This window comes from Saccopteryx leptura, chromosome 4 (assembly GCF_036850995.1).
Source record: "Saccopteryx leptura isolate mSacLep1 chromosome 4, mSacLep1_pri_phased_curated, whole genome shotgun sequence".
Classification (NCBI taxonomy): domain Eukaryota; kingdom Metazoa; phylum Chordata; class Mammalia; order Chiroptera; family Emballonuridae; genus Saccopteryx; species Saccopteryx leptura.
The window spans coordinates 119,169,869-119,193,377 of record NC_089506.1 but is presented as its reverse complement, the minus strand read 5'-3'; the positions used below and the strand labels follow the sequence as shown (position 1 = coordinate 119,193,377).

Genomic DNA, 23,509 nt, shown 5'->3' with positions numbered 1-23,509 from the left:
AACACTGGTGTTTTTTTTTTTGACAGAGACAGAGAGCAGGACAGATAGGGACTGACAGAGACAGAGAGAGAGGGACAGATAGGGACAGACAGACAGGAACGGAAAGAGATGAGAAGCATCAATTCTTTGTTGCAGCTCCTTAGTTGTTCATTGATTGTGTTCTCATATGTGCCTTGATGGGGGGCAGGGCAGCTACAGCAGAGTGAGTAACCCCTTGCTCAAGCCAGCAACCTTGGGCTCAAGCCAGTGACCATGGGGTCATGTCTTTGATCCCATGCTCAAGCTAGCGACCTTGCCCTCAGCTGGTGAGTCTGCACTTAAGCCAGAAGAGCCTCCGCTCAAGCTGGCAACCTTGGGGTTTTGAACCTGGGTTCTCTGCATCCTAGTCCAACACTATTCACTGTGCCACCTCCTAGTCAGGCCACAATGTTTTTTGTTTTAAAAAACAAACTCCTTTACTGTGTCTTAAAGTGCTATCTCGGGACATAGTGTTACAGCAGCATGCATGAACAGAGCAGGGATCAAAGAAGGGGTGCACACACTCTCTCAAAAACCCCACCAACTGGGTAACATCTTCATACTCAGGAAGTAACAGTCTCCTGTTTAAACCAGATAGCACTGGAGGCTCTGGATTCAGAACACATGGGACTTCTTTCGACCTGAAGTCTTTTTCATTTTTTATTTATTTTTTAATGTTTATTGTATTGATTTTAGAGAGAGAGATCTGTTCCTTTATATGCCCTGACCAGGGATCAAACTGGCAACCTCTGTGCTTTGGGATGATGTTCTAACTAATCGAGCTATCCGACCAGGGCTTGATTTCTTTATTAGAGTCAAGAAAAACCATTGGCAGTTAAAAGGTGCAGAGTTGATTTAAGGGCTCTAGCCCATCAGTTTCCAAAATCACCCTTTCTCTTTCCAGGAAGTCAAGGCTTTGATAAAATGTCTAGGGTGTGCAGTACCAGAAGCTACGGCGTACCCATGCAGACCTCTGCTAATAATCTTAGATGTTCATTTCTCAGCCTTACCCCACTGTGCATCAAGCCTAAGCGGCTGTACATGGGAGCACAGGAGTCTCTTGGCATAAACAAATGAAACAACAGACTGAAAAACTCAACAGTTGAGTGGTTGCCTTTTCCAGGGACACAGAACACACGTTGCAACAAAATCAAATCTCTTAGGTAGCGACCAAACCAACCAGGAGCGTGCACTGGAGGCAGTGCCGCCCTGTCTGCCTCCCAGCACCAGCGCCAGCACCAGCTATCTCCTGGGGTCTGCTTACATACGTGAGGGCGGCTGGTGGGTCTGTGCCACACTATGACCTTTATGCCGTAATAGCTGTGACTGACACTGGAGAACCCAGTGTGATGAAGTATGAATAAACTTCTCTGTTAGCTGGGTCTTGAAACACCAGAAAAGGACTGCACACCAGCATTAAGTGCAGACCATGCCCAGGCTGGCTCAGCGGGATGGTCACACGTGCTGCAAATAGTAAAAGCAGATAGGAAGGCCATCATTTGGAAAAATTATTTTCTAGTAATGCTATTTTTATGAATGTTATAGAGTGGACTTTTTTTTCCCAAGAAAAAGAAAAGATTCTGATCACAGTGGAAACAAGGTGAACCACTCATATACATACACACTCTTGCCCATACCAGTGTCAGTGCCTACAGTCCCATTCTCACTGAGCCAGGGACGGCCTTCCAGAAAGAACAATTGAAATATGAAGAGACAGGTTCTGTCAGTTTCAAAATGTTTAAGTATTTCTATGTACAGAAAGGTAAAAAGCCATACTATGTTAAAACGAACATCTAAGTTGCATTTAATAGGTAAATGTACCTGTTCCAACTTCAAATCCAATGTAAGAACAAACCTGCAGAACCTATCTCGTCCATAACCTGGGGGCTGCCTGTAGTCGACTAAACTGATGGAAGAGGAAAGAGCTCTAAGCAGCTAACAGTCCCAGACCATTTAATACTTCTCGTAATCCTTGACATCTTTACTTTCTGCTGTTTTGCTTAAATTAGCACATTAGGCCAGTATTTTAATGCATTTTTTACACACACCTAGTGTTTCTCCAGAGCAAGTCAGATGTACCTTCTTGCTTACAAAGCAAGACTGTCATCTCATCTCCCCAGGCCGGGACTCAGGGACACTCTGGAAGGAGGTGGATTTCACACCTGTAACAGTAAAATCTTGTGGGTAGAACTGAGAAGTGATTTCGTTTCAGGAGTGCATTTCATTCTGTACACACATGTAAACTTTTTAAATTGTGATGGGAATTCCTTGGTTGAAGATTAAGGGTGCCGGCACACCTGAAAGTCCCCCCTCCAGACCAAGCACGTGGTGCTGAACTGCTCAGGGCCACCCGAGGTTCCCCAGCAGTGGTTCATGCTCGTATTTCCCACGTTCCATTAACTGCGTCAGCTGGGAACTTAAGTATGGAGTGTCCCATGTTAGCTCACGTTTTCAGAACCTGAAGTCTAACCAAGTATGTACTTAGGAAGACTCCAAGCCTGATTATCTGAAATGACACCCCTCAGCTAAGGACATCAGTTAGGAGGAGTAAACATGAGGCCGTCAGTTATCTTCAAATCTCATTTTATTACAACCACCGTGTTCTCCCCCACACAGCACTTCGAACAGTGAAATTCAGCTTTGTATTCCACCCCTTTCTCCTGACTGGCCAAATGCAGATGACAGGAAGGAAAGGAGTCAGAATGAACCCACAACAATAAATTGGGCAAGTCGCTGGCCAGGAGAGCTAATGACCTTCACACAAAGGAAGTCTGTGCTGCTGCAGTGAGATGCTCACGTTAACTATCCGAGGTTCCTGTTTGAATCCAGTACTTGTGGGAGCATTTGGACCAGTAATAATTTAACTTGCTGAAGACATGAAGTAGGTAGAAAGAGGCACTTTTAAAGGAAGAAAGAAATGGAAGACTTTGATAGGAAAAATGTGCTTTTCCTTAAGGACCAATCTATATGATAACACAGTGCTCTTGCTAGAAGCATCAGGAATCACCAAATTATTCCAGAATCTTTAATGGGGAGCATTGTGCTTCCACTTCCTTTTTTCCCAGGAAAAGAGGCAACAAAACTAATCTTATAATGTCCAAACTTTTCTTCTGAATTAATAAACCAGTTTCCCAGTCTCTACCAGTGGTACAGAGAACACAAGGTAGGCAATATCTCTATCAGATTTCCCCTTAGAAGGTGAAAAAACAGGGTGAGAATTACTTTGAGCCAGCGGCTACCTGGTAACTTATTAAAGGCCTTGCAAATATACCTGAGAGCAGTTCCAACCTGAGCTTGAGCTGCCCGGCTAGGGCTCTTGCAGTGTAAACATATTCCCGGGTGGAGGACCCTGGTGACAAACTAGGGGGAGGTTAAATGGCTCTGTGTAAAGAAAGACAGGATGTATTGATGTTAGAGTAACAGGACAGGTTCCAGCTCTCTGTGGAGTGCTCCACTGAGGTAACAACCAATGATGAATTTCAAATTGCTGTTCTCTAGACAAGGATACTGTTAACTTTTTTAAAATTTATTTTTATTTTATTTAGCTAGAGACAGACAGGGATGGACAAACAGGAAGGGAGATGAGAAGTATCAGTTCTTCGTGTGGCTCCTTAGTTGTTCAGTGATTGCTTTCTCATATGTGCCTTGACCAAGGGGCTCCAGCCAAGCCAGTGATCCCTTGCTCAAGCCAGCGACCTTGGGCTTCAAGCCAGCGGCCGTGGGGTCATACTCAAGCCAGTGGCCCCATGGTCAAGACAGATGAGCCCACACTCAAGCTGGTGATCTTGGGGTTTTGAACCCAGGTCCTCAGAAAAATTCAAATCACTGTTTCTCCTATCCCAGGCTGATGATCTATCCACTGCGCCACTGCCTGGTCAGGCTTAATTTCTTTTTTTTTTTCAGACACAGAGAGGGATAGATAGGGACAGACAGGAACGGAGAGAGATGAGAGGCATAAATCATCAGTTTTTCGTTGCAACACCTTAATTCATTGATTGCTTTCTCATATGTGCCTTGATGGGGGTGGGGGGGGTTCCAGCCAAGCCAGTGCCCCCTTGCTCAAGCCAGCGACCGTGGGTTTCACACCAGGGTCCTCAGCATCCTAGGCCAACGCTATCTGCGCCACCGTCTGGTCAGGCACTGCTAATTCTTTAAATAAGGCATCTCATTTGATACTTAAAGGGAAACACCTAGTATGATTAGAAACTGGGAACAACCCTGACTCGTTTCCCTGGGAGCACACTCGGTGGGACCGGCCTGCGCGGCAGCTCTGTGCAACCAGCAGAGGTCCCTCTTCCAGGCACGCCATGCGGGAGCGCAGCGCTGAGCAGCAGACAGGCAGAGCCAATACTGTTTTGCAAGGTCACAAGAAATGGTAAAGCACTAGACTTGGAGTCAGAAAAATTCAAATCACTGCCTCTCCTATGCTAGAGACTAGAAAAGTTAATAAACGCTCGAATAAAATGTATTAAAATTATAATTACCCACTTTTTTTTTTTTTTTTTTTTAAGAAAAAAGATACTCTAATATGGAACAAAGATGCACCCTGAATTCAAACCCATCTCCTGGTAGACCCTCCTAAATGATGGGTGGTGTCACGGGAGGGTATCAAATGGCAAGAGTCAGCCCTCCCAGGAGAGGACGCAATGACTGCTGGGAGGGAACCGCAGGGGGAAACTGCTTCGAGGAAGTAAAATGACAGCCTGCAGCCCTTCCCCCGATGAAATATCACTCAAGTTTCTTGAAAAATAAGTTTGTGTAAAAAGGGATAAGAAATTAAGAGAGTAGGAAGAGAAGGAAAAAGCTTTACCTATAATACTTTTTATTTCTATAAAACTTCTTGAGACAATTTTAAAATCTTATGGGTATGACATTAGCCATCGTACCTTTAGAAAAAGCAGGGAGCACGCACCCCCTTCCTACTGCGGCAGTCAGCACAGAGCCTGTGGAGAGGGAGGGCAGCTGTGGCTCAGACACCCACATCTGTTCGCTCTTCCTCGCCCCAGTACACACCTCAGTAGTGGCTGCATGTGACACCAGAGATGGGGAGCCGCCGGTGTCAGGGTGACTTTGGGTGGTGAGGAGGAGAACCAGACAGGCAACCCTGGTTTCTCTTCTCTAGAAAGTTCTTTCTAGAGGTCAATGATGATCAAGAGTCCCCCTAAGGCACGCTAGATACTGCTTTCTCTGGCTCAGAATTACCATTTTATTGCAGAGGATAAATTAGCATTCTTTAATTCTGGTGTTTTTTCTCAAACATTCACTGGCTTTTTGCCAAGCTATCAGAAATCATGACACTCAGTGCAGCAGTTAAGTGTTTGTGGAGACGTACTAGCAAAAACTTTTCCTCAACAGTTCAAAGAGTGAGAAATTATAAACAGGGTAGGTGATAATCCTTTCTTTTTTAGAGAGACAGAGGGACAGGAAGGGAAAGAAGTGAGAAGCATCAACTTATTGCAGCACCTTAGTTGTTCATTGATTGCTTTCTCATACATGCCTTGACCAGGGGGGTGCAGCCAAGCCAGTGACCCCTTGTTCAAACCAACGAGCCCACACTCAAGCTGGCGACCTCAGGGTTTCGAAACTAGGTCCTCAGCATCCCAGGTCAACGCTCTATCCATTGTACTACCACCTGGTCAGGCAACAGGATGATATTCTTAATTTTGCATTTGAGTTGTATGAATAAGTTGGGTTTATTCTGAATTTTCACTTTATCTTAGATTTAGATGTAAGTCATGGGGCAAAAAGGAATAGCCTCCTACCACCAACCTCCACCAAAAAAAGGGAGAATGAGAAATTACTTTTTTTTGTATTTTTCTTAAGTGAGAAGCAGGGAGGCAAGAGAGACAGACTCCCACATGCGCCTGACCAGGATCCACCTGGCATGCCCACCAGGGGGCAATGTTCTGCCCATCTGGGGTGTCGCTCCATTGCAACTGGAACCATTCTAGCGCCTGAGGCAAAAGCTATGGAGCCATCCTCAGCACCCGGGCCAACTTTGCTCCAGTGGAGCCTTGGCTGCGGGAGGGGAAGAGAGAGATAGAGAGGAAAGAGAAGGGGAAGGGTGGAGAAGCAGATGGGTGCTTCTCCTATGTGCCCTGGCTGGGAATCGAACATGGGATTTCCACACTCCGGGCCGACGCTCTACCGCTGAGCCAGCCAGCCAGGGCCTGAAATTATTTTATTTATTATTTTTTTAAAGACTTTAGTTTTTCAATTCTTTTTTCAGAGAGGAGAGAGAGAGGGAGAGAGAAGGGGGAGGAGCAGGAAGCATCAACTCCCATATGTGCCTTGACCAGGCAATCCCAGGGTTTTGAACCAGTGACCTCAGCATTCCAGGTCGACACTTTATCCCACTGCGCCACAACAGGTCAGGCAAATTATTTTCTTTTAAATGTAGCAAAACCAGCAGCTGCTATAAGAAGCACTTCTTATTAGGGTATGCCCTTCTGTGGCCAGCAGCAGAGGGTAAGGCAGTGAAGATAGAAGGGGACCCTGACACTTCCTGCTGCTACCCAGGAACTTGCATGGCGCAGTCTAGAGAAAGCCAGCAAAGATGCCAGCTCTGCACCATTAGCCAGCAAAATGCAACTGGCCAAGTAACTCTGGATTAATGTTCAACAGCACATGGTGGCATCCTATCACATGCCTTATTTCCTTTCATGGAGAACATAGACCCAAAGATCTCTCTTTAGCAGCTCAGAAATAAAACTAGTTTCCATTAGTGCTTAACTGTGTTTAGCCATAGGTTTGAGGATACAGAGTTTAAAAGTGTGAACACTGAAAGGAACATATTTTATTATAACACACCAGTCTGCTCTTACCCTATGCAAACTCAAAAAGATAGCAATTAGAGTAGAGTAATCCAATTCAATAGTCAGACCCAGGAAGGAAATACTTCTTTACTACACTAACCCCTGCTTCACTCTCACCTCAGGCTGTATTAATTGAAGTGCACCAAAACCCTTAGAAACTTCCCTCCCTAAATGGGACAGTAAAACCCAAACATGACCCTGATCAGGCGGTGGCGCACAGTGGATAGAGCATCCGACTGGGACACAGAGGATCCAGGTTCAAAACCCCTAGGTTGCCGGCTTGAACGTGTACACATCTGGTTTGAGCATGGCTCACCAGCTTGAACCCAAGGTTGCTGGCTTGAGCAAGGGGTCACTCTGTCTGCTGTAGCCCCCCAGTCAAGGCACATATGAGAAAGCAATCAATGAACAAGTAAGGTGCTGCAATGAAGAATTGATGCTTCTCATCTCTCTCCTTGTCTGTCCCTATCTGTCCCTCTCTCTGTCTCTGTCACACACACAAAAAAAAGACAGCCCTGGCCGGTTGGCTCAATGGTAGAGTGTCGGCCTGGCGTGCAGAAGTCCCGGGTTCGATTCCTGGCCAGGGCACACAGGAGAAGCGCCCATCTGCTTCTCCACCCCTCCCCCTCTCCTTCCTCTCTGTCTCTCTCTTCCCCTCCCGCAGCCGAGGCTCCATTGGAGCAAAGATGGCCCGGGTGCTGGGGATGGCTCCTTGGACTCTGCCCCAGGCGCTAGAGTGGCTCTGGTCGCAACAGAGCAACGCCCCAGAGGGGCAGAGCGTCGCCCCCTGGTGGGCGTGCCGGGTGGATCCCGGTCGGGCGCATGCGGAAGTCTGTCTGACTGTCTCTCCCCGTTTCCAGCTTCAGAAAAAAAAAAAAAAAAGACAAAAAACAAAACCCAGAACATGAAGATATATCACTGACAGAGATTAACGGGCACTCAACACACTTCAGAACTTTCCTTGAATTTTTTTTAAGTGGGAGGAGGGGAGATAGACTCCTGCATGCACCCCACCAGGATCCACGTGGCAACCCCTGTCTGGGGCCAATGCTCAGACCAAATGAGCTATCCTCAGCACCTGATGCTGACGCTCAATCGAGCCACTGACTAAAGAAGGGAAAGTGAGAAAGAAAGGGGAGAAGGAGGTGAAGAGAAGCAGATGGTTGCTTCTTCTGTGTGCCCTGACTGGGGATCAAACCTGGGATGCCTGCATCAGCAAACTGGCCAGGGCCCTTTAATCAACATTTAAATCTTTTTTAAAAATTTATTGATTTTAGAGAGAGAGGAAGGGAGATAAAGAGAGACGAGCAGACAGAAACTTCAATCTGTTCCTGCATGTGCCCTGACCAGGGATCAAACTGGCAACCTCTGTGCTTCAAGATGATGAGTTAACCAACGAGCTACCTGGCCAGGACTTGATCAACTTTTAAATAGTATTGCTTTAGGATGAATATTTAATTTTAAGAAATAAATTTAAAAGAGAACATTTAAAATATCACGTTTTTGTGATTAGAGTAAGTATAGTAATTTTATTACAAATTTCAGGATCTAAAAAGTAATGTGTTACATTTACGAAGATAAGTCTGAGAAGACCTGTATCAAGCAGCATGTCCTCAGGCATAAAAGGACACAGCCCCAACCCCACCTTTTAGAGGTGGGCCAGCCAGATGAAGAAAAATGCTGACCCGACCAGTACATGCTGACCAGGGTCATTCTGGGTTACTGCCCTGGCAGGGAGTCCACTGAAGATGCCTCTATTCTTGAACTCTGAAAGCCAAACTGGGGTCTTGAGGGTAATCAAGAAAGGTTTCTCTTTTCATACTTTTTATTTCAATGATATTTAGGAAACTTTCTGTACTTAATAAGTTATGACTCAATTGGCCTGTGAGCCCAAGTGTGAAAATCTGCAAAGGAGCTAGCTGGTCGACCAGTGAGAAGACGGAGACCAGACACTCATGACACACGTTCGCCCAGGTTAGACAGATGTTCAGCAACCAAGATGCTGCGGCCAGTAGCTGGTTCAGCAGGGTGGCTGTGCAGAGTCAGATAGCTCCCGCAGTCATCTAAGCCACCCTCCTTCTGAATGAGACATAGCATGCACAGCAGGGAGCTCTTCGTGTGTGTGTCTCTCTCCGTGTCTCTTTTGTCAAGATTCTTAAAGGCAGAATCTTACAAGGTGCAGCTGTAGAAGCATGACGGACTGGACAAGTACAGAGCAAGCCCTCTCCAGGGGTCCTGAGAGGAACCTGGGGTGAAGAAGAGCAGTGTGGTACCTGAGAGGCCACTGAGACAAGGGGGGGAACACCCTCAAGCTATAGGACTAAAAAGGGGGGGTGGAGAAAAGAGCCAAAAATAATGGCTACAAAACATAGCATGCTCACAGGAAAGATGAGGTTCTAGGGGTAGGGCCACGCCAGCAGCCGAGGAGCATACAGCTAAGCCCTCCTGCCTGGGACTTTCTATTCCAGAGGCTCCTACATTAACCCTTCTCCCTCTAAAGCTGTGGCTCTTAAAGGGGAACAGCTTTACCCCCAGAGAACATTTGGCAATGTCAAGAGATATTTTTGGTTGTCACAGCTGGGGCAGGGGTGCTACTGGTATTTAGTGGGCAGAGGCCAGTGATGTTGCTAAACATCCTACAATGCACAGAACAACTTCCTACAACAAAGAATTATCAAAGTATCATTAATGGAAAGGTTGAGAAGCCTCTACTAGAGGGAGGACCGGACTCATCCTAAGATCCAGACCCCAGCATGAGCCAAGGCCTCGGAAACGCACAGCCAGACAAACGAAACCTCTACCTCAAGCCCTAGTATGTGGATCAGCCCGCTGCCTTGTTGAACGGAAACCCCATTACCCAAGAGCATCGCAAACATCTCGACAGCTGCTGGCGGTTCAGACTCAGTCACTACAACTAAAATCAAATACCTGTCCTGTCTTGTTCCTCTTCTGAAACCCTGCTATTTCTTCCTCAGGGCCAAAGCCACCCCCACTGCCACCGCCAGGACAGCAATTGCGGCCGCCCCTCCAAACAGCAGCACAGATGTGCCCTCAGCCCACAGCATGGCCGGCTCTCCTGCAGCCGGAGAGGACCCCCCCATAGAGCGCTCCCTCTCTTCACTAAGCAGTGTTTGTGGGGGCTCCAGTGTGGGGGTCCCCTCCTCCTCCGGCTCAACAGGTTCAGCAGCTGCTGCTCTCACATCTTCTTCATCCAGTTCTATGAACAAAGATGAAGCTGGGCTGACTGTTCCTGCTGCAGTTGTCTCTGTTCCAGGTGGCCTCGTCTCTAGCAGGGAAGTGGCCGTGACATGTGGGAGCAGGGGGCCTGGGGCTGCAGATGCCACAGGAGCCTCGTCCACACCCTCAGGGATTTCCTCCTTCTCCACGTGCACAATGTCTGAATTAGAAGAGTTGTTCTCACTCTTCTCTCCAGCCCCGTAGCTATCGAGGCTTTTGACTTCTTCAGGATCCATGGCGACCTGCTGCCAGGACTCTGGACCTAGGGACACGGGTAGGCTTTCTGTATGCCAGCTCTGGCTGGCTGAGAGGGACATGGGCAAGCTCTCTGCCTGCCAAGAAGCGGTCACAGTTGGAGACTCTGGAGGACTGACCTGTCCAGAGTTGTCACTGGGCAGGATATAAATGTCATTGCTGTCTTCTGCAGCGATTCCAGGGTCCTCTTCCTCCTCCTCAGACTCCAGACTAAAGACAGTGCTCTAGAAGAGAAGGAGTCAATACAAAGAATGGTAAATATAGTTTAAATAATGTAAATCTGGAATAAAAAGTCTTTCCTAAACTGAGGTTCCAGGAATAAATACATTATTCAAACCTATGTACTTTCTGGATTAAATGCATTTATTTGTTGATCAACAAAGAAATAATTTTTAACAAGATGGTCCTCTGAAGCTAAAAAATATCAAAAAGTTGATTTATATCCAATTCAGTTTATATATATTCAATGCAATAATTAATGCAAAATAGCAAAGAAAACAGAGGCAAGAACCTTGCTCTCGAGGAACGTATGACTTCTTAGGATGCATAAGTAACGCCATGCCATAGTCAAAGTGCTACTAAAGAGTGCAAATGGAGAAAGGACTTTTTGGTGAAGGCGGGAGAAGGCAGGGCAATGTCGGAAAGCCTCATGGAAGAACCAGCATCTGTCCTGAACATCTGAGGACCAGGTAAGATTGCACAGTGAAAGCCACAGACAAGATACAATACCAGCAAAAGCACAGAAATATGAAAAAGGGGAAGAGGAAGCAGCCCAGTTTAAAGTATGTACAGTATACATGAAGAAGAATAGAAAGTTCAGTTAAGACAGGACCATGAAGAAACTTGACAGAGGTCTAAGAAATATGAACTTTATTCAATAGGAAATGGTTAGTCAGCAAAGACTAAGCTACAAAACAACCAGAGTCAGCTTTACAACCGCTCTGACAGCAGGAGAGAACAGAGGGGCCAGGAACCCGGACATCACATAACATTCACCATTTTTAGATGTACAGTTCAGAGGTTTTTAGTATATTCACAATACTGTGCAACATTTCACCACTACTTAGTTCTTGAACATTTCCAGCATTCCCAATGCTCCCCTCCTTCATCACCTGGCAACCACTAATCTACTTTCTGTCTCTTAATTTGCCTGTTCTGGTTCATATAAATGTAATAATACACTATGTGGCTTCTTTGACTGGCTTCTTTCACTTTGATAATGTTTTCAAGGTTCATCCATGTTGTAGCATGTAGCAGTATTTATTTTTTTTGTGATTTCATGTTTCATTGTATGGATATACCACAGTTTGTTTATTAATTCATCAGCTGGTTTAAATTTAACGGTTGTTGCCTACTTTCAGTAATTGTGAGTAGTGCTGCTACAATATAAAACCCATGCTCAAGTTTTTGTTTGACCACCTATTTTCCAATTCTTTTGAGCATATACCTAGAAGAGGAATTGCTGGGTCATAATAATTCTGTTTAATTTATTAGGAACTGCCAAACTATTTTCCAAACCAGTTGCACCATTTTATATTCCTCCTAGCAATATACAAGGGTTCCAATTTCTCTTACATCCTGTCAACACTTGCTATTGTCTGTTCTTTTATTACAGCCATCCGAGGGGATGTCAAGTGGTGTCTCCTTATGGTTCTGATTTGCATTTCCCTTAAGACTAATAATGTTGAACATCTTTTCATGAGCTTACTGGCCATTTGTATGGCCAATGTCTGTTCAAATCTTTGGTCCATTTTTCATTGGGTTGTCTTTTTATTATTGAATTGTTAAGAGTTTTATCTTTTATTCTTAAACAAGACTGCTACACAGTTAGATACTTAGGTAACCAATTGTTTGGAGGAGAAGGTACCTGGAATTTGGTTGAGCCTGAAGAAAGGATATGGGCAAAGCACCAAAGTAACTAGTAACCTATGCAGTTAATAATTTTTTTAAACAAGAGCTCTGCCATTAGTGCCATTTCTCATATAAACCATTTTCCTAGGCCTCACACCCCACAGGAGGAGGGGACCTCCACAGCTTTTATCTTACAGGATCGTCTCTTTTAAACTCTCACTATATCAGCATCAGTATAACAGTGATGTAAAACTACTCAACAGTTCTAAGAGTGTCATCAGTAATACAGTAACAGCAAAGAGCCCCCTCACAACCAAGTGCAGCACATAAAGACCACATACCACCTGTGATGACGCAGTGGATAGAGCATTGACCTGGAACGCTGAAGTCACCGGTTCAAAACCCTGGGCTTGCCTGGTCCAGCGCATACAACAAGCAATCAATCCATAACTAAAGTGAAGTAACTATACTTCTCACTTCCCCATTCCTCTCTCTGTAAAATCAATAAATAAAATATTTAAAAAGAAAAAAACCCACACACACCCATCAACAGCACTAGGTCATTAGTCACAGACAGCCAGAAGATAATGCTTGTCCTACTGAGGAAGAAAAACCATAAATACCATTTCTTCATCATTTCTGTCTTACCACATACTTAATAATTTATTTTAGCTAGCATCTACCTCATCATATTCCTCTCCCTCTATTTAATCATTAAGTACTAAATAGATATCAAAATATTTATTCTTAAATACATCTTAATATATTTTCCCCTTCTGTCAACATTTTCTGCTATTATAAGAAGTCACTATTTTTCATCAGAACTAATACAGAAGTCTTCTATCTCCTTGAACCTGCAATCCAGTTTGGAGATGAAAAGCACCACTTAGCTTAGTCAGCTAAGCCAAAAACCTGGGAGTCATACTGGATTCCTCCTATTCCTGAAGTAGCTGCTTCTTGTATCTGGGGACTGTGCTATGTAGGTGCTAGTGATAAAACAGAATCATCTCTGCCCTCAAAGAGTTTCAAAAATAGTTTAAAAACTAGTAAAGGACACAAGCACAGGGTATTCTAGGGACATGAAGGAGAGAAACTTATTTGGGGATTCATGGAAGGCTTCCTGAAAGAGAGGACAACAGAACTGGATCTTAAAGAATAAAAACTAATAGATCTACACAATGAGAAAGACATTCCAGGCAGAAGAAACGCATAAATAAAACCACAATGTCAAGCCTAACCTGTGATGGCGCAGTGGATAAAGGGTCGACCAGGAACACTGAGGTCACTGGTTGAAAACCCTGGGCTTGCCCAGTTGAGGCACATATGGGAAGCAACTACTGAATTGATGCTTCCTGCTTCCCTCCCCCAATAAAAACAACAAAAACAAATAAAACCCCCCACAATGCTGAGAAATGCCACACTACACACAGGCAACTACAGGCTCTTCTGTAGTCCAAAGCATACTGCAAGGAGTAAAGAGAGATGAGGGTGAACAAACGGGAAAGGCCAGACACAATGCCAATGCACGGAGAGTGAAGACCAATGTCTGGGTATAAATCAAAGAAACACCTCCATTTCAGAGGAGGTGAGTGTTTCCTGAAGTCTGCTGAGTCTGACAAAAATCTTTGTTCTACTAAAAAAATAAGTTCGCCTGACCAGGTGGTGGCGCAGTGGATAGAGCGTCGGACTGGGATGCGAAAGGACCCAGGTTCGAGACCCGAGGTTGCCAGCTTGAGCGTGGGCTCATCTGGCTTGAGCAAAGAGCTCACCAGCTTGGACCCAAGGTCGCTGGCTCCAGCAGGGGGTTACTCGGTCTGCTGAAGGCCCGCGGTCAAGGCACATGTGAGAAAGCAATCAATGAACAACTAAGAAGTCGCAACGCGCAACGAGAAACTGATGATTGATGCTTCTCATCTCTCTCAGTTCCTGTCTGTCCCTGTCTATCTCTGCCTCTGTAAAAAAAATAAAAATAAAAAAATAAAAAAAATAAAAAAATAAGTTCAACTACTTATCCCCAAATATGGCAACTCGAAGACCATCAATAGCTCAGAGCAGAAGAGAGACGCATCTAAGGATGAGCACAGGCTACTGGGTAAAGGCTATCTGCAGTTTGTAAAAGGGCAGTGCTACATTTGAAATCTATCTGATTACCTCACTCCTTCAGTTAAAAGGCAAGAGGGCAGTCACACAATACTTAAAATAATACAGGGTGGGCAAAAATAGGTTCACAGTGTGAGTACATGAAAGTTTATTCTTGTGTTATTATTATTAGATTATTTACCATGTGAATAACTGTAAACCAACCTACTTTTGTCCCACCCTATATACTTTCTCTAAGTACTTTACATGTTTTCCTAGGAAACCAAATATAACCATTTTTAAAAGGCTGCAGTACAGTGAATGGTGTTAAAGGAGGTAAGGCCACTATTCTCTCTCTACTCCTACAGCTACCACTTAGCCCAAATTCAGATCAGGGGTTAGGTGGCCCACATCAGAGGAAAGGCTTCATCTTGGTGAGCTGGCTCACTGTTCCCTGCCAGTGCTACACTAAATTTCCAAGCCCCGTCTTACTCATGTCGATACTGGTGTTAACATGTTGGGAGACAAAAAATGTCCTGCAACTACAGTGTGTCCGTAAAGTCATGGTGCACTTTTGACCGGTCACAGGAAAGCAACAAAAGACGATAGAAATGTGAAATCTGCACCAAATAAAAGGAAAACCCTCCTAGTTTCTGCAGGATGATGTGGGAGCATGTGCGCATGCTCAGATGATGACGTAACACCATGTATACAGTGGAGCAGCCCACAGCCATGCCAGTCGGGATATGGACAGTACAGAGGAAAGTTCAGTGTGTTCTGTGGCTCACTAAATTCGAATCCGTGACCAAAGTGCAACGTGAATATCAGCGCGTTTATAACGAAACACCACCACATAGGAATAACATTACTCGGTGGGATAAGCAGTTGAAGGAAACCAGCAGTTTGGTGGAGAAACCCCGTTCTGGAAGGCCATCAGTCAGTGACGAGTCTGTAGAGGCTATACGGGATAGCTACCTAAGGAGCCCTAAAAAATTTGTGCGTGAGCCCACACTGAACTGCACTGAATAGGTATAAAACTGGGAGCGTTTTCCTTTTATTTGGTGCAGATTTCACATTTCTATCGTCTTTTGTTGCTTTCCTGTGACTGGTCAAAAGTGCACCATGACTTTACGGACATAATGTATAACACAGAAGGTATAAACGTCTTCCTTAAAAACTGTATAATCATAAAGCAGCAGACCATTTTAGGAGAAATATCAGGCTCCCTGAGACATATCCATGGATCCTAGTTAAGACTTATCTGGCTCTATCAAATGCTTGAGTGAGAGGAAAACTGGTCCCATCTTTAGATATAAAAGAAGCTCTAGCCCTGGCTGATTGGCTCAGCGGTAGAGCATCAGCCCAGCATGTGGAAGTCCGGGTTTGATTTCTGGCCAGGGCACACAGGAGACACGCCCATCTGCTTCTCCACCCTTCCCCTCTCCTTTCTCTCTATTTCTCTCTTCCCGTCCCGCAGCCAAGGCTCCACTGGAGCAAAGTTGGCCTGGGCGCTGAGGATGACTCCATGGCCTCCACCTCAGGTGCTAGAATGGCTCTGGCAGAAACAGAGTAATGCCCCAGATGGGCAGAGTATTGCCCTCTGGTGGGCATGCCGGGTGGATCCCAGTCAGGCGCATGCGGGAGTCTGTCTGACTGCCTCCCCGCTTCTCACTTCAGAAAGGTACAAAAAAAAAAAAGCTCTGGCCACCACCGTTTTTATGTTCACAGGTGCTGATAGGTACAGCTTTTTCATTTCTGTATCTCTACACATATGGACTGTATCTCAGTGTCTATTATCCAGGGTACCATGGTGCTGGTGCTGAAGAGAGAATTCAAAACACCCTCTTCTGGCTCATGTCATTTGCTCCACCCAGAGTCAGTTTCTGCCCTTCTGACTCCTTCTCATTACCTCTAAACTCTTACATGATTTATATTGGGTTGGCAAGAAAGTATTTTCGGTTGTCACACATAGCGTAATTGTTTTGAAGGACTTCTGTCAGTGTTATGGTTTTTTCCTTTTGACATTTGATATCAGTCACATTTAGGTTACTTTAGAAGCAAGTTGTGTGTAATTTTGTTTGTAGCTGTTAGTTTAGGGTCAATTTTAACATGAAGTGCAGAAACGAACATTTTTGACATATTTTACTTTTTTATTTCCGTAAAAGAAAGAAAACTGCTGAGGCTCACAGAAAGATATGTGAAGTTTATGGTATTGATTGCATAACAAAACACACATGTCAGAATTGTTTTAAAAATTCCGTTCTGGAGCGGAAGATGACCGCTGTTCTGGTCGACCTACTGAAGTTGATGACGACCAAATCAAAGCTATAATTGAAGAGAATCATCATATAACTGCTCGAGAGATTGCAGAGAGGTTAAATGTATTGCACACAACAACTGAAAATCACTTAAAATGTCTTGGACTTGCTAAGAAGCTCGATATTTGGGTTCCGCATGAATTGAGAGAGATTTATTTAACAACAAATCCATATTTGCAATATGCATCTCAAGTGCAATGAAACCGACCCTTTTTTGAAAATCATCACTGGTGATGAAAAATGGGTCGTCCAATAACATCATTCGAAAACGCTCATGGTCCAAGTGTGATGAACCAGCACAAACCACATCTAAAGCTGAACTGCATCAAAAAAAGGTCATGCTATCAATTTGGTGGGACTACAAAGGTGTTGTGTATTTTGAGCGGCTTCCAAGAAACCAGACAATCAATTCAGATGATTACTGTCAACAACTAAATGAAACTGGATGAAGCAATCAAAGAAAACCGACCAAAATTGGCAAATCGCCAAGGAATTGTGTTCCACCATGGTAATGCAAAGCCTTACACAATTTTAGTAACTCGTGGGAAATTACTGGAGCTTGGTTGGGAAGTGATGTTGCATCCTCCATGCAGCCCTGATCTGGCACCATCTGATTACCATTTATTTCAAAGTTTGCAAAACTCTTTGAATGCTAAAACTTTCACAAATGATGATGACCTTAAATCACACTTGGTTCAGTTTTTTGCTGATAAGGACCAAAATTTCTATGAGCGCAGAATCATGAAGCTACCAGAAAGATGGCAAAAGGTCATTGAACAAAATGGAAAATATATAATTGATTAAAGTTTATTCTTTGTATTAAAAAATGAGTTTTATTTTACACTACAAAACCAAAATTACTTTCTTGCCTACCCAGTATGTTCTCTTGGCCATAAAGCATATAGTAAAATAATGTGCATTTGTTTTAAACTCTAAGAGAGAAGATACCTACTGAAAAAGGCTCCCAGTGGCCAACTAGGCTCAAATTAAAAAACAAAACAAAGCAAACAAAAAAAAAACAGCCCAGCAACCATTTCTGCACAGGAGCCTCTCTCAGAAACTGCTCTTCAGGAAGAAGCCCACACTGACTTGCCTGCCTGCACTGTGTTCCTGTCCTCTGAGCCAGCCCTTATATACTGGAACTCCCATATAGAGTTCGTAGGGTCCTATTTCAATCAATAGGACCCAGGCTGTCCAACTAAAGCCGCTCATTTCTGACCAATCAGAACAGTGCCTTTTGGACCAATCAAACTGTGAGGATTTGGAGTCCTCATTTGCATTACAATGGACCAAACAAGAACCCTGGGTGGAGACTTCTGTCTATATAAACCAGCTTCCCTCTGGCTCAGACAATGCACTCTTTGTTTCCACTGAAGACCAAAGACTGCATTTCCCTAGCTGAACTGAAATTCCAGAGATGTCTCACTACAGCAGAGTAAAGCAGACCCACACCAGCCACAGCAGACTGACACAGAATGGTGCAGACAGGAGCAGAGGGGAACCCACTAGCATAACACAAAGCAGACCAACTTGGAGCAGAGCAGAGCTGTCTAGCTGGAGAGGCCTGGTCCTACCACTGCCTCACAGCCATGCTGTCTTTATAGCCGTGCTATATCACAATTTGTTTTGTACCAAATAAAGTTACCTTCTTCACCACATCCCAAATTGGGGATTTCTGTGAATCCCCAATTCACTGAATTGGTGCCAACAACCATCAGTTGACACTGTCTTATAGTCCCTACTAACTGTAAGTTCAGAGACTGAGGACATAGTTTTTTTTTTCTGTGAAAGGAGGAGAGATAGTGAGACAGACACCCACATGTACCCTGACCAGGATTCACCTGCAACCCCATCTGGGGCTGATGCTTGAGTACCGAGCTATTTTTAGCACCCAAGGCTGACCTGCTCAGACCAACTGAGCTATCCTCAGCACCAAGGCTGATGCTCAAACCAATCAAGCCACTGGCTTCAGGAAGGGGAGAGGAGTAAAGGGGGAGAAGGAAAGGGAGAGAAGATGATGGTCACTTCTCTTGTATGGCCTGCCCAAAAATCGAATCTGGGTTATCCATATGCTGGGCCAACACTGTATCCACTGAGCCAACTGGCTAGGTCTATACAAAGTATCTTAAAGGTGATTCATGTTGACACTTTGTATCAGAGTACATTTTTACCAATTAGCCAAAAAGCAATCTCTCCGTATATAAGACACACAAACAACATTGCTTAGACCTAACAATGTGAAATACAGATTGGGAATTCAAATTTAGAAATAAAAACACATTTTAAATATTAACAAATTAGTTATCCATATAATTGCTCTGTTCCTTGGCACACATTTTAGTTGAATTAGATACTTTCTCTGTAACAAATTATAATTGTCAAAAAACTTGGATGTGCCTGACCAGGCGGTGGCGCAGTGGATAGAGCGTCAGACTGGGATATGGAAGACCCAGGTTCAAGACCCCGAGGTTGCCAGCTTGAGCGCAGGATCATCTGGTTTGAGCAAAAAAGCTCACCAGCTTGGATCCAAGGTCACTGGCTCAAGCAAGGGGTTATTCGGTCTGCTGAAGGCCCACGGTCAAGGCACATATGAGAAAGCAATCAATGAACACCTAAGGTGTCACAACGAAAAACTGATGATTGATGCTTCTCATCCCTCTCTGTTCCTGTCTGTCTGTCCCTACCTATCCCTCTTTCTGACTCTCTGTCTCTGTAAAAAAAAACAAAAAAACTTGGATGTACTATATCATAATAAACTGAAAATCAAAATGGAAGCACACAACATTCACTGTATTTTTCTTCCTCCTTTGTTCTACTAAGTACCATATAGGTGAGGAAAGTTTCTAGATGGAGCTATCTATGGCAATGACAATGCAGTGGAAATAATGGCAGCTGGAACATGTCCCTTCCTCATCCTCTGTCCATAATGGAGACACGGAGAAGACTCTCTAGGAGGCACACCATCCACCAGGACCAGAGTACTCAGAGGCGGGTCTCACTGTGATGGCCCTCGCCCACAAGAAGAGGGCAGCTAATGTGTGATGTGGAAATAGACACCAGCAGAGACCATGGCTGTCAGTTATAAAAGGAGAGAAGAGGGTGTGCTTTGAGAGACAGTGTAACCTCTGTGTAAACTACTGACAGGTCCGGTAGACCTGTAACATTCTGCCTAAAGAGTCCCACTTCAGGTTCCCTAAGTGCTCTGCTTCTGCTTCTTTCAGAATGAGGAAAAGTGGGTCCCAGTGAGTGCAGCCCCAACTCTGAAGGAAAGGGCCCAAGCAGAGCTACCTCATCGTCTCCTGCCTCCAGAACAGTCCCCTGCCTGGGAGTCACGGTGTGATGGGTGACGATGGCTCTGTCGCTTATAGTACTCATGAGGCCAGAAGTAAAGCCACCAACATTTACTTGGTAGTGATCCTCATTAGCTTTGGTCTCTTCACGTATGCCAAGAGCAATAAAAGGAAAATTATGAGAATATTCAGTGTATCAACTACAGCAGAAACTGTGAGAGCCCAACTTTTATGACACAATAAGCAAAATTCGTTTAAGACAGCAACTGGAAATATATTCCATTTCAAGGAAGTGTAACTATTAATAGCCAAAAATCAAGCTGACAGTGGACAGCTCCCAATGGAATGAAATCTCAGAAAATGAGCAACATAAATAATTGTTAAACAGCATGCAGTTAAGCTCCTAATTCTGTAAAATTGTGAACAGCATTAAAAAAAATCTCTATATATACAATAATTTTACTTGTGACTTTTCCTAATTTTTTGGTGGATTTTGTTTTGCTTTTTAAATTGCATCTCTGAGACATTGTTACACAAATTAAAAATGGCCTGAAAACAAGAAGATGGGCTATCATCAGAGATGGTGATTTTACCTGTGGAGACCTCTGATTTCTTCAGGCTACAATCAGTCAGGAATGAAAACCCATCTTTGGAAAAGAGAATCTGGAGCTTATGCCACTCTGAGCTGAACGTTTTTGCAAAATTAAAAAATGAGAATCCAATCGTTGGCATAATTTCCCCTCAGACTGTACTTCACAATGTGGATAACAGAATCATCTGAGTTCACACGGCTGTCGTTACCATTCTTTAAAAGAACTGACTTCAGAACTTGTACAGTAGACTATGTTTTCTATACCATGAAGCATGCCCACCTGCTAACTGTAGAAGCTTTCTGGAATTTTCCCCCTTAATTGTAGTACTCACAAGTCTGTTCACTTTTTTCTTTAATCCTACAGTTTTATTTCCACCACATGAGTCCTCTATAGATCATATTGGGGCCATGCTGCCAAATAAATGGGGACCTCTACATTGGTGTTAGCAACCTGTTTTTTGGTCAGACTATCAATGTTTAATATAACTTTCTGGCCTGATCAGTGGTAGCTCAGTGGGTAGAGCACTGACCTGGGACGCTGAGGCCCCAGGTTCAAATCCCCAAGGTTGCTAGCTTGGGTGTGGGATCATAGACATGAGCCCATGGTCACTGGCTTGAGCCCAAGGTTGTTGGCTTGAGCCCAAGGTTGCTGATTTGAGCAAGGTGTCACTGGCTCAGCTGGAGCCCCCTTGGTCAAGGCACATATGAAAAGCAATCAATTAACAACTAAAATGACGCAATTAAGAGTTGATGCTTCTCATCTCTCTCTCCCTGTCTGTCTCTGTTTAGATAAACTGAAATACAGCTCATACCCAGCCCCCTTGCTGAATGATGTAGTCTGCTGCACAGTCCTCCAGGAACATCACTCCGTACTGCAGCAGTGCGCTCAAAGGGTCCTGACCACGTCTTGTCAACTCCAAAAGCAGTTGTTGTAGCAAAATCAGAGGCACCAAAACCTGCAATGCAAAGATGAGAGTAAAAACACAAACTGAAAGGCTTACAATTAGTTTTATATGTTTAACTACTAGAAAATTATACTCAGGTGTATCATTATGGAATTTCATTTTTATTACAATAAGGAAAATAAAACACTGATGCCCTACTAGAATTTTTGCAAATAATGAATATAGGGTTTATACCTTAGGACAGCGATTTTTAACCAGTGTGCCATAAGAATTTTTAAAACTTGTAATACCTGACTATTTATTAGGGGCATTGACTTCTTTTCCCTTAGATCATCAAATAAAAATAAATTTCAACAGCCAACACAACACCAGCCATCTAGTGTAAATGAATCACAATTATATCTATTTTCCTGTCATATTTTTTGGCGTGCCACAGAATTTTAATAAATAGTTCGTGTGTGCCATGTGGTGAAAAATGTTGAAAACTGCTGCCTTAGGGTGTTAGAAATAACTACAATATGAAAACAACTGGGCTGTGTATATGCGTGCATGTGTGTGTGTGTGTGTTGTGTGTGTTGTGTGTGTGTGTGTGTGTAAGGAGCAACATATGCATAGAAAAAGCGCTGAAGCATTATTTATAGATAGCAGAAGTCTGTTATCACCCAACAGGGACTGGTTAAATAAACTGTTCACTGTCCAATTACCAAGATTTACTTTCAGTAAAAAAATGCAAGATACAGGAGAATATGTACAGTAATGGTACTTTTTGTGTAAAAAAAAAAAAAACATACATACATACAGATATGTTTCTATAATCCTATAGTATCTGGGAAAATATAGAAGAAACTGGTAATAGTGGTAGCCTGAGAACTAGAAAACTGTGGTGACAAGGGTGGAAAACATTTTTCAATGTGTGGTCCTGGTTGAATAGCTCAACTGGTTAGAGCGTCATCCCAAAGCACAGAGGTTGCATTTTCCATCCCCAATCAGGGCACACACAGGAACAGATTGATGTTCCTGTCTCTTTCTCTCTCCCTTCCTCTCTAAAATCAATAAAAAAAATTTTAAAAAGAAAAAATACTTTTCAGTATATAGCTTTCAGTGCTTTTTGCATTTTGTGCCATGTGCTTTCATACAGGATGAGCAAAAGTAGGCTTACAGTTGTGAGTACATAAAAATTTTATTCTTGTATTATTATTAATTACTGTATCATTTTTCATACAAACTATAAACCTACTTTTGCCCACTACTGTATATTTGAAAATAAGAGCCTTTAAAATGATGAGCTATTTTTTTTTTTCTGAAGCTGAAAACAGGGAGGCAGTCAGACAGACTCCCGCATGCGCCCGACCGGGATCCACCCGGCATGCCCATCAGGGGGCGATGCTCTGCTCATCCGGGGCGTCGCTCTGTCGCGACCAGAGCCATTCTAGCGCCTGAGGCAGAGGCCAAGGAGCCATCCCTGGCGCCCCAGCCATCTTTTGTTCCAATGGAGCCTCAGCTGTGGGAGGGGAAGAGAGAGACAGAGAGGAAGGAGAGGGGGAGGGGTGGAGAAGCAGATGGACTCTTCTCCTGTGTGCCCTGGCCGGGAATCGAACCCGGAACTTCCGCACACCAGGCCGACGCTCTACCACCGAGCCAACCGGCCAGGGCCTGATGAGCTATCTTATAAAAGTCATTAAAAACCAAATGAGGCCTGACCAAGTGGTGGTGCAATGGATAGAGCAGGGGTCGGGAAACTTTTTGGGTGAGAGAGCCATGAACGCCACATATTTTAAAATGTAATTCCGTGAGAGCCATACAACGACCCATGTATGTTGTGTATTATCCAATAAAAATTTGGTGTTGTAACCCCAGAGGACAACTGTGATTGGCTCCAGCCACCCGCAACCATGAACATGAGCAGTAGTAGGAAATGAATGGATTGTAATACATGAGAATGTTTTATATTTTTAACTTTTTTTTTTTGTATTTTTTTCTGAAGCTGGAAACAGGGAGAGACAGACAGACTCCCACATGCGCCCGACCGGGATCCACCCGGCACGCCCACCAGGGGCGATGCTCTGCCCACCAGGGGGCGATGCTCTGCCCCTCCGGGGCGTCGCTCTGCAGCGACCAGAGCCACTCTAGCACGTGGGGCAGAGGCCAA

General features: G+C 44.1%; 2 protein-coding genes and 1 pseudogene across 9 annotated transcripts in view; 2 read left to right on the top strand and 1 right to left on the bottom strand.

The window, feature by feature from the left end:
• Nucleotides 1-21,356, top strand: part of BID (BH3 interacting domain death agonist) — a 62,078-nt gene extending 40,722 nt beyond the window's left edge. Inside the window, exon 8 of one of the 3 annotated variants that reach the window (XM_066381146.1) lies at nucleotides 21,245-21,356. The gene's annotated coding sequence lies outside the window, so the exon portion shown is untranslated. Of the gene's footprint in view, nucleotides 1-2,634; nucleotides 4,523-9,808; nucleotides 9,936-21,244 lie in introns of those variants that run through there. The other 2 variants (XM_066381145.1, XM_066381148.1) reach the window with 2 other exon arrangements.
• BCL2L13 (BCL2 like 13) overlaps nucleotides 8,095-23,509 on the bottom strand; it is a 48,451-nt gene continuing 33,036 nt past the window's right edge. For 4 of the 6 annotated variants that reach the window (XM_066381133.1, XM_066381135.1, XM_066381132.1 and 1 more), the window contains 2 exons: nucleotides 21,268-21,411; nucleotides 8,095-10,549 (listed from right to left, as the gene is read on the bottom strand). In XM_066381133.1, coding sequence (XP_066237230.1) covers nucleotides 9,794-10,549; nucleotides 21,268-21,411 — 900 coding nt within the window. In that variant the 3' untranslated portion in view covers nucleotides 8,095-9,793. Of the gene's footprint in view, nucleotides 10,550-21,267; nucleotides 21,412-23,509 lie in introns of those variants that run through there. The other 2 variants (XM_066381136.1, XM_066381137.1) reach the window with 2 other exon arrangements.
• Nucleotides 10,917-20,212, top strand: LOC136403302 (small integral membrane protein 19 pseudogene; annotated as a pseudogene).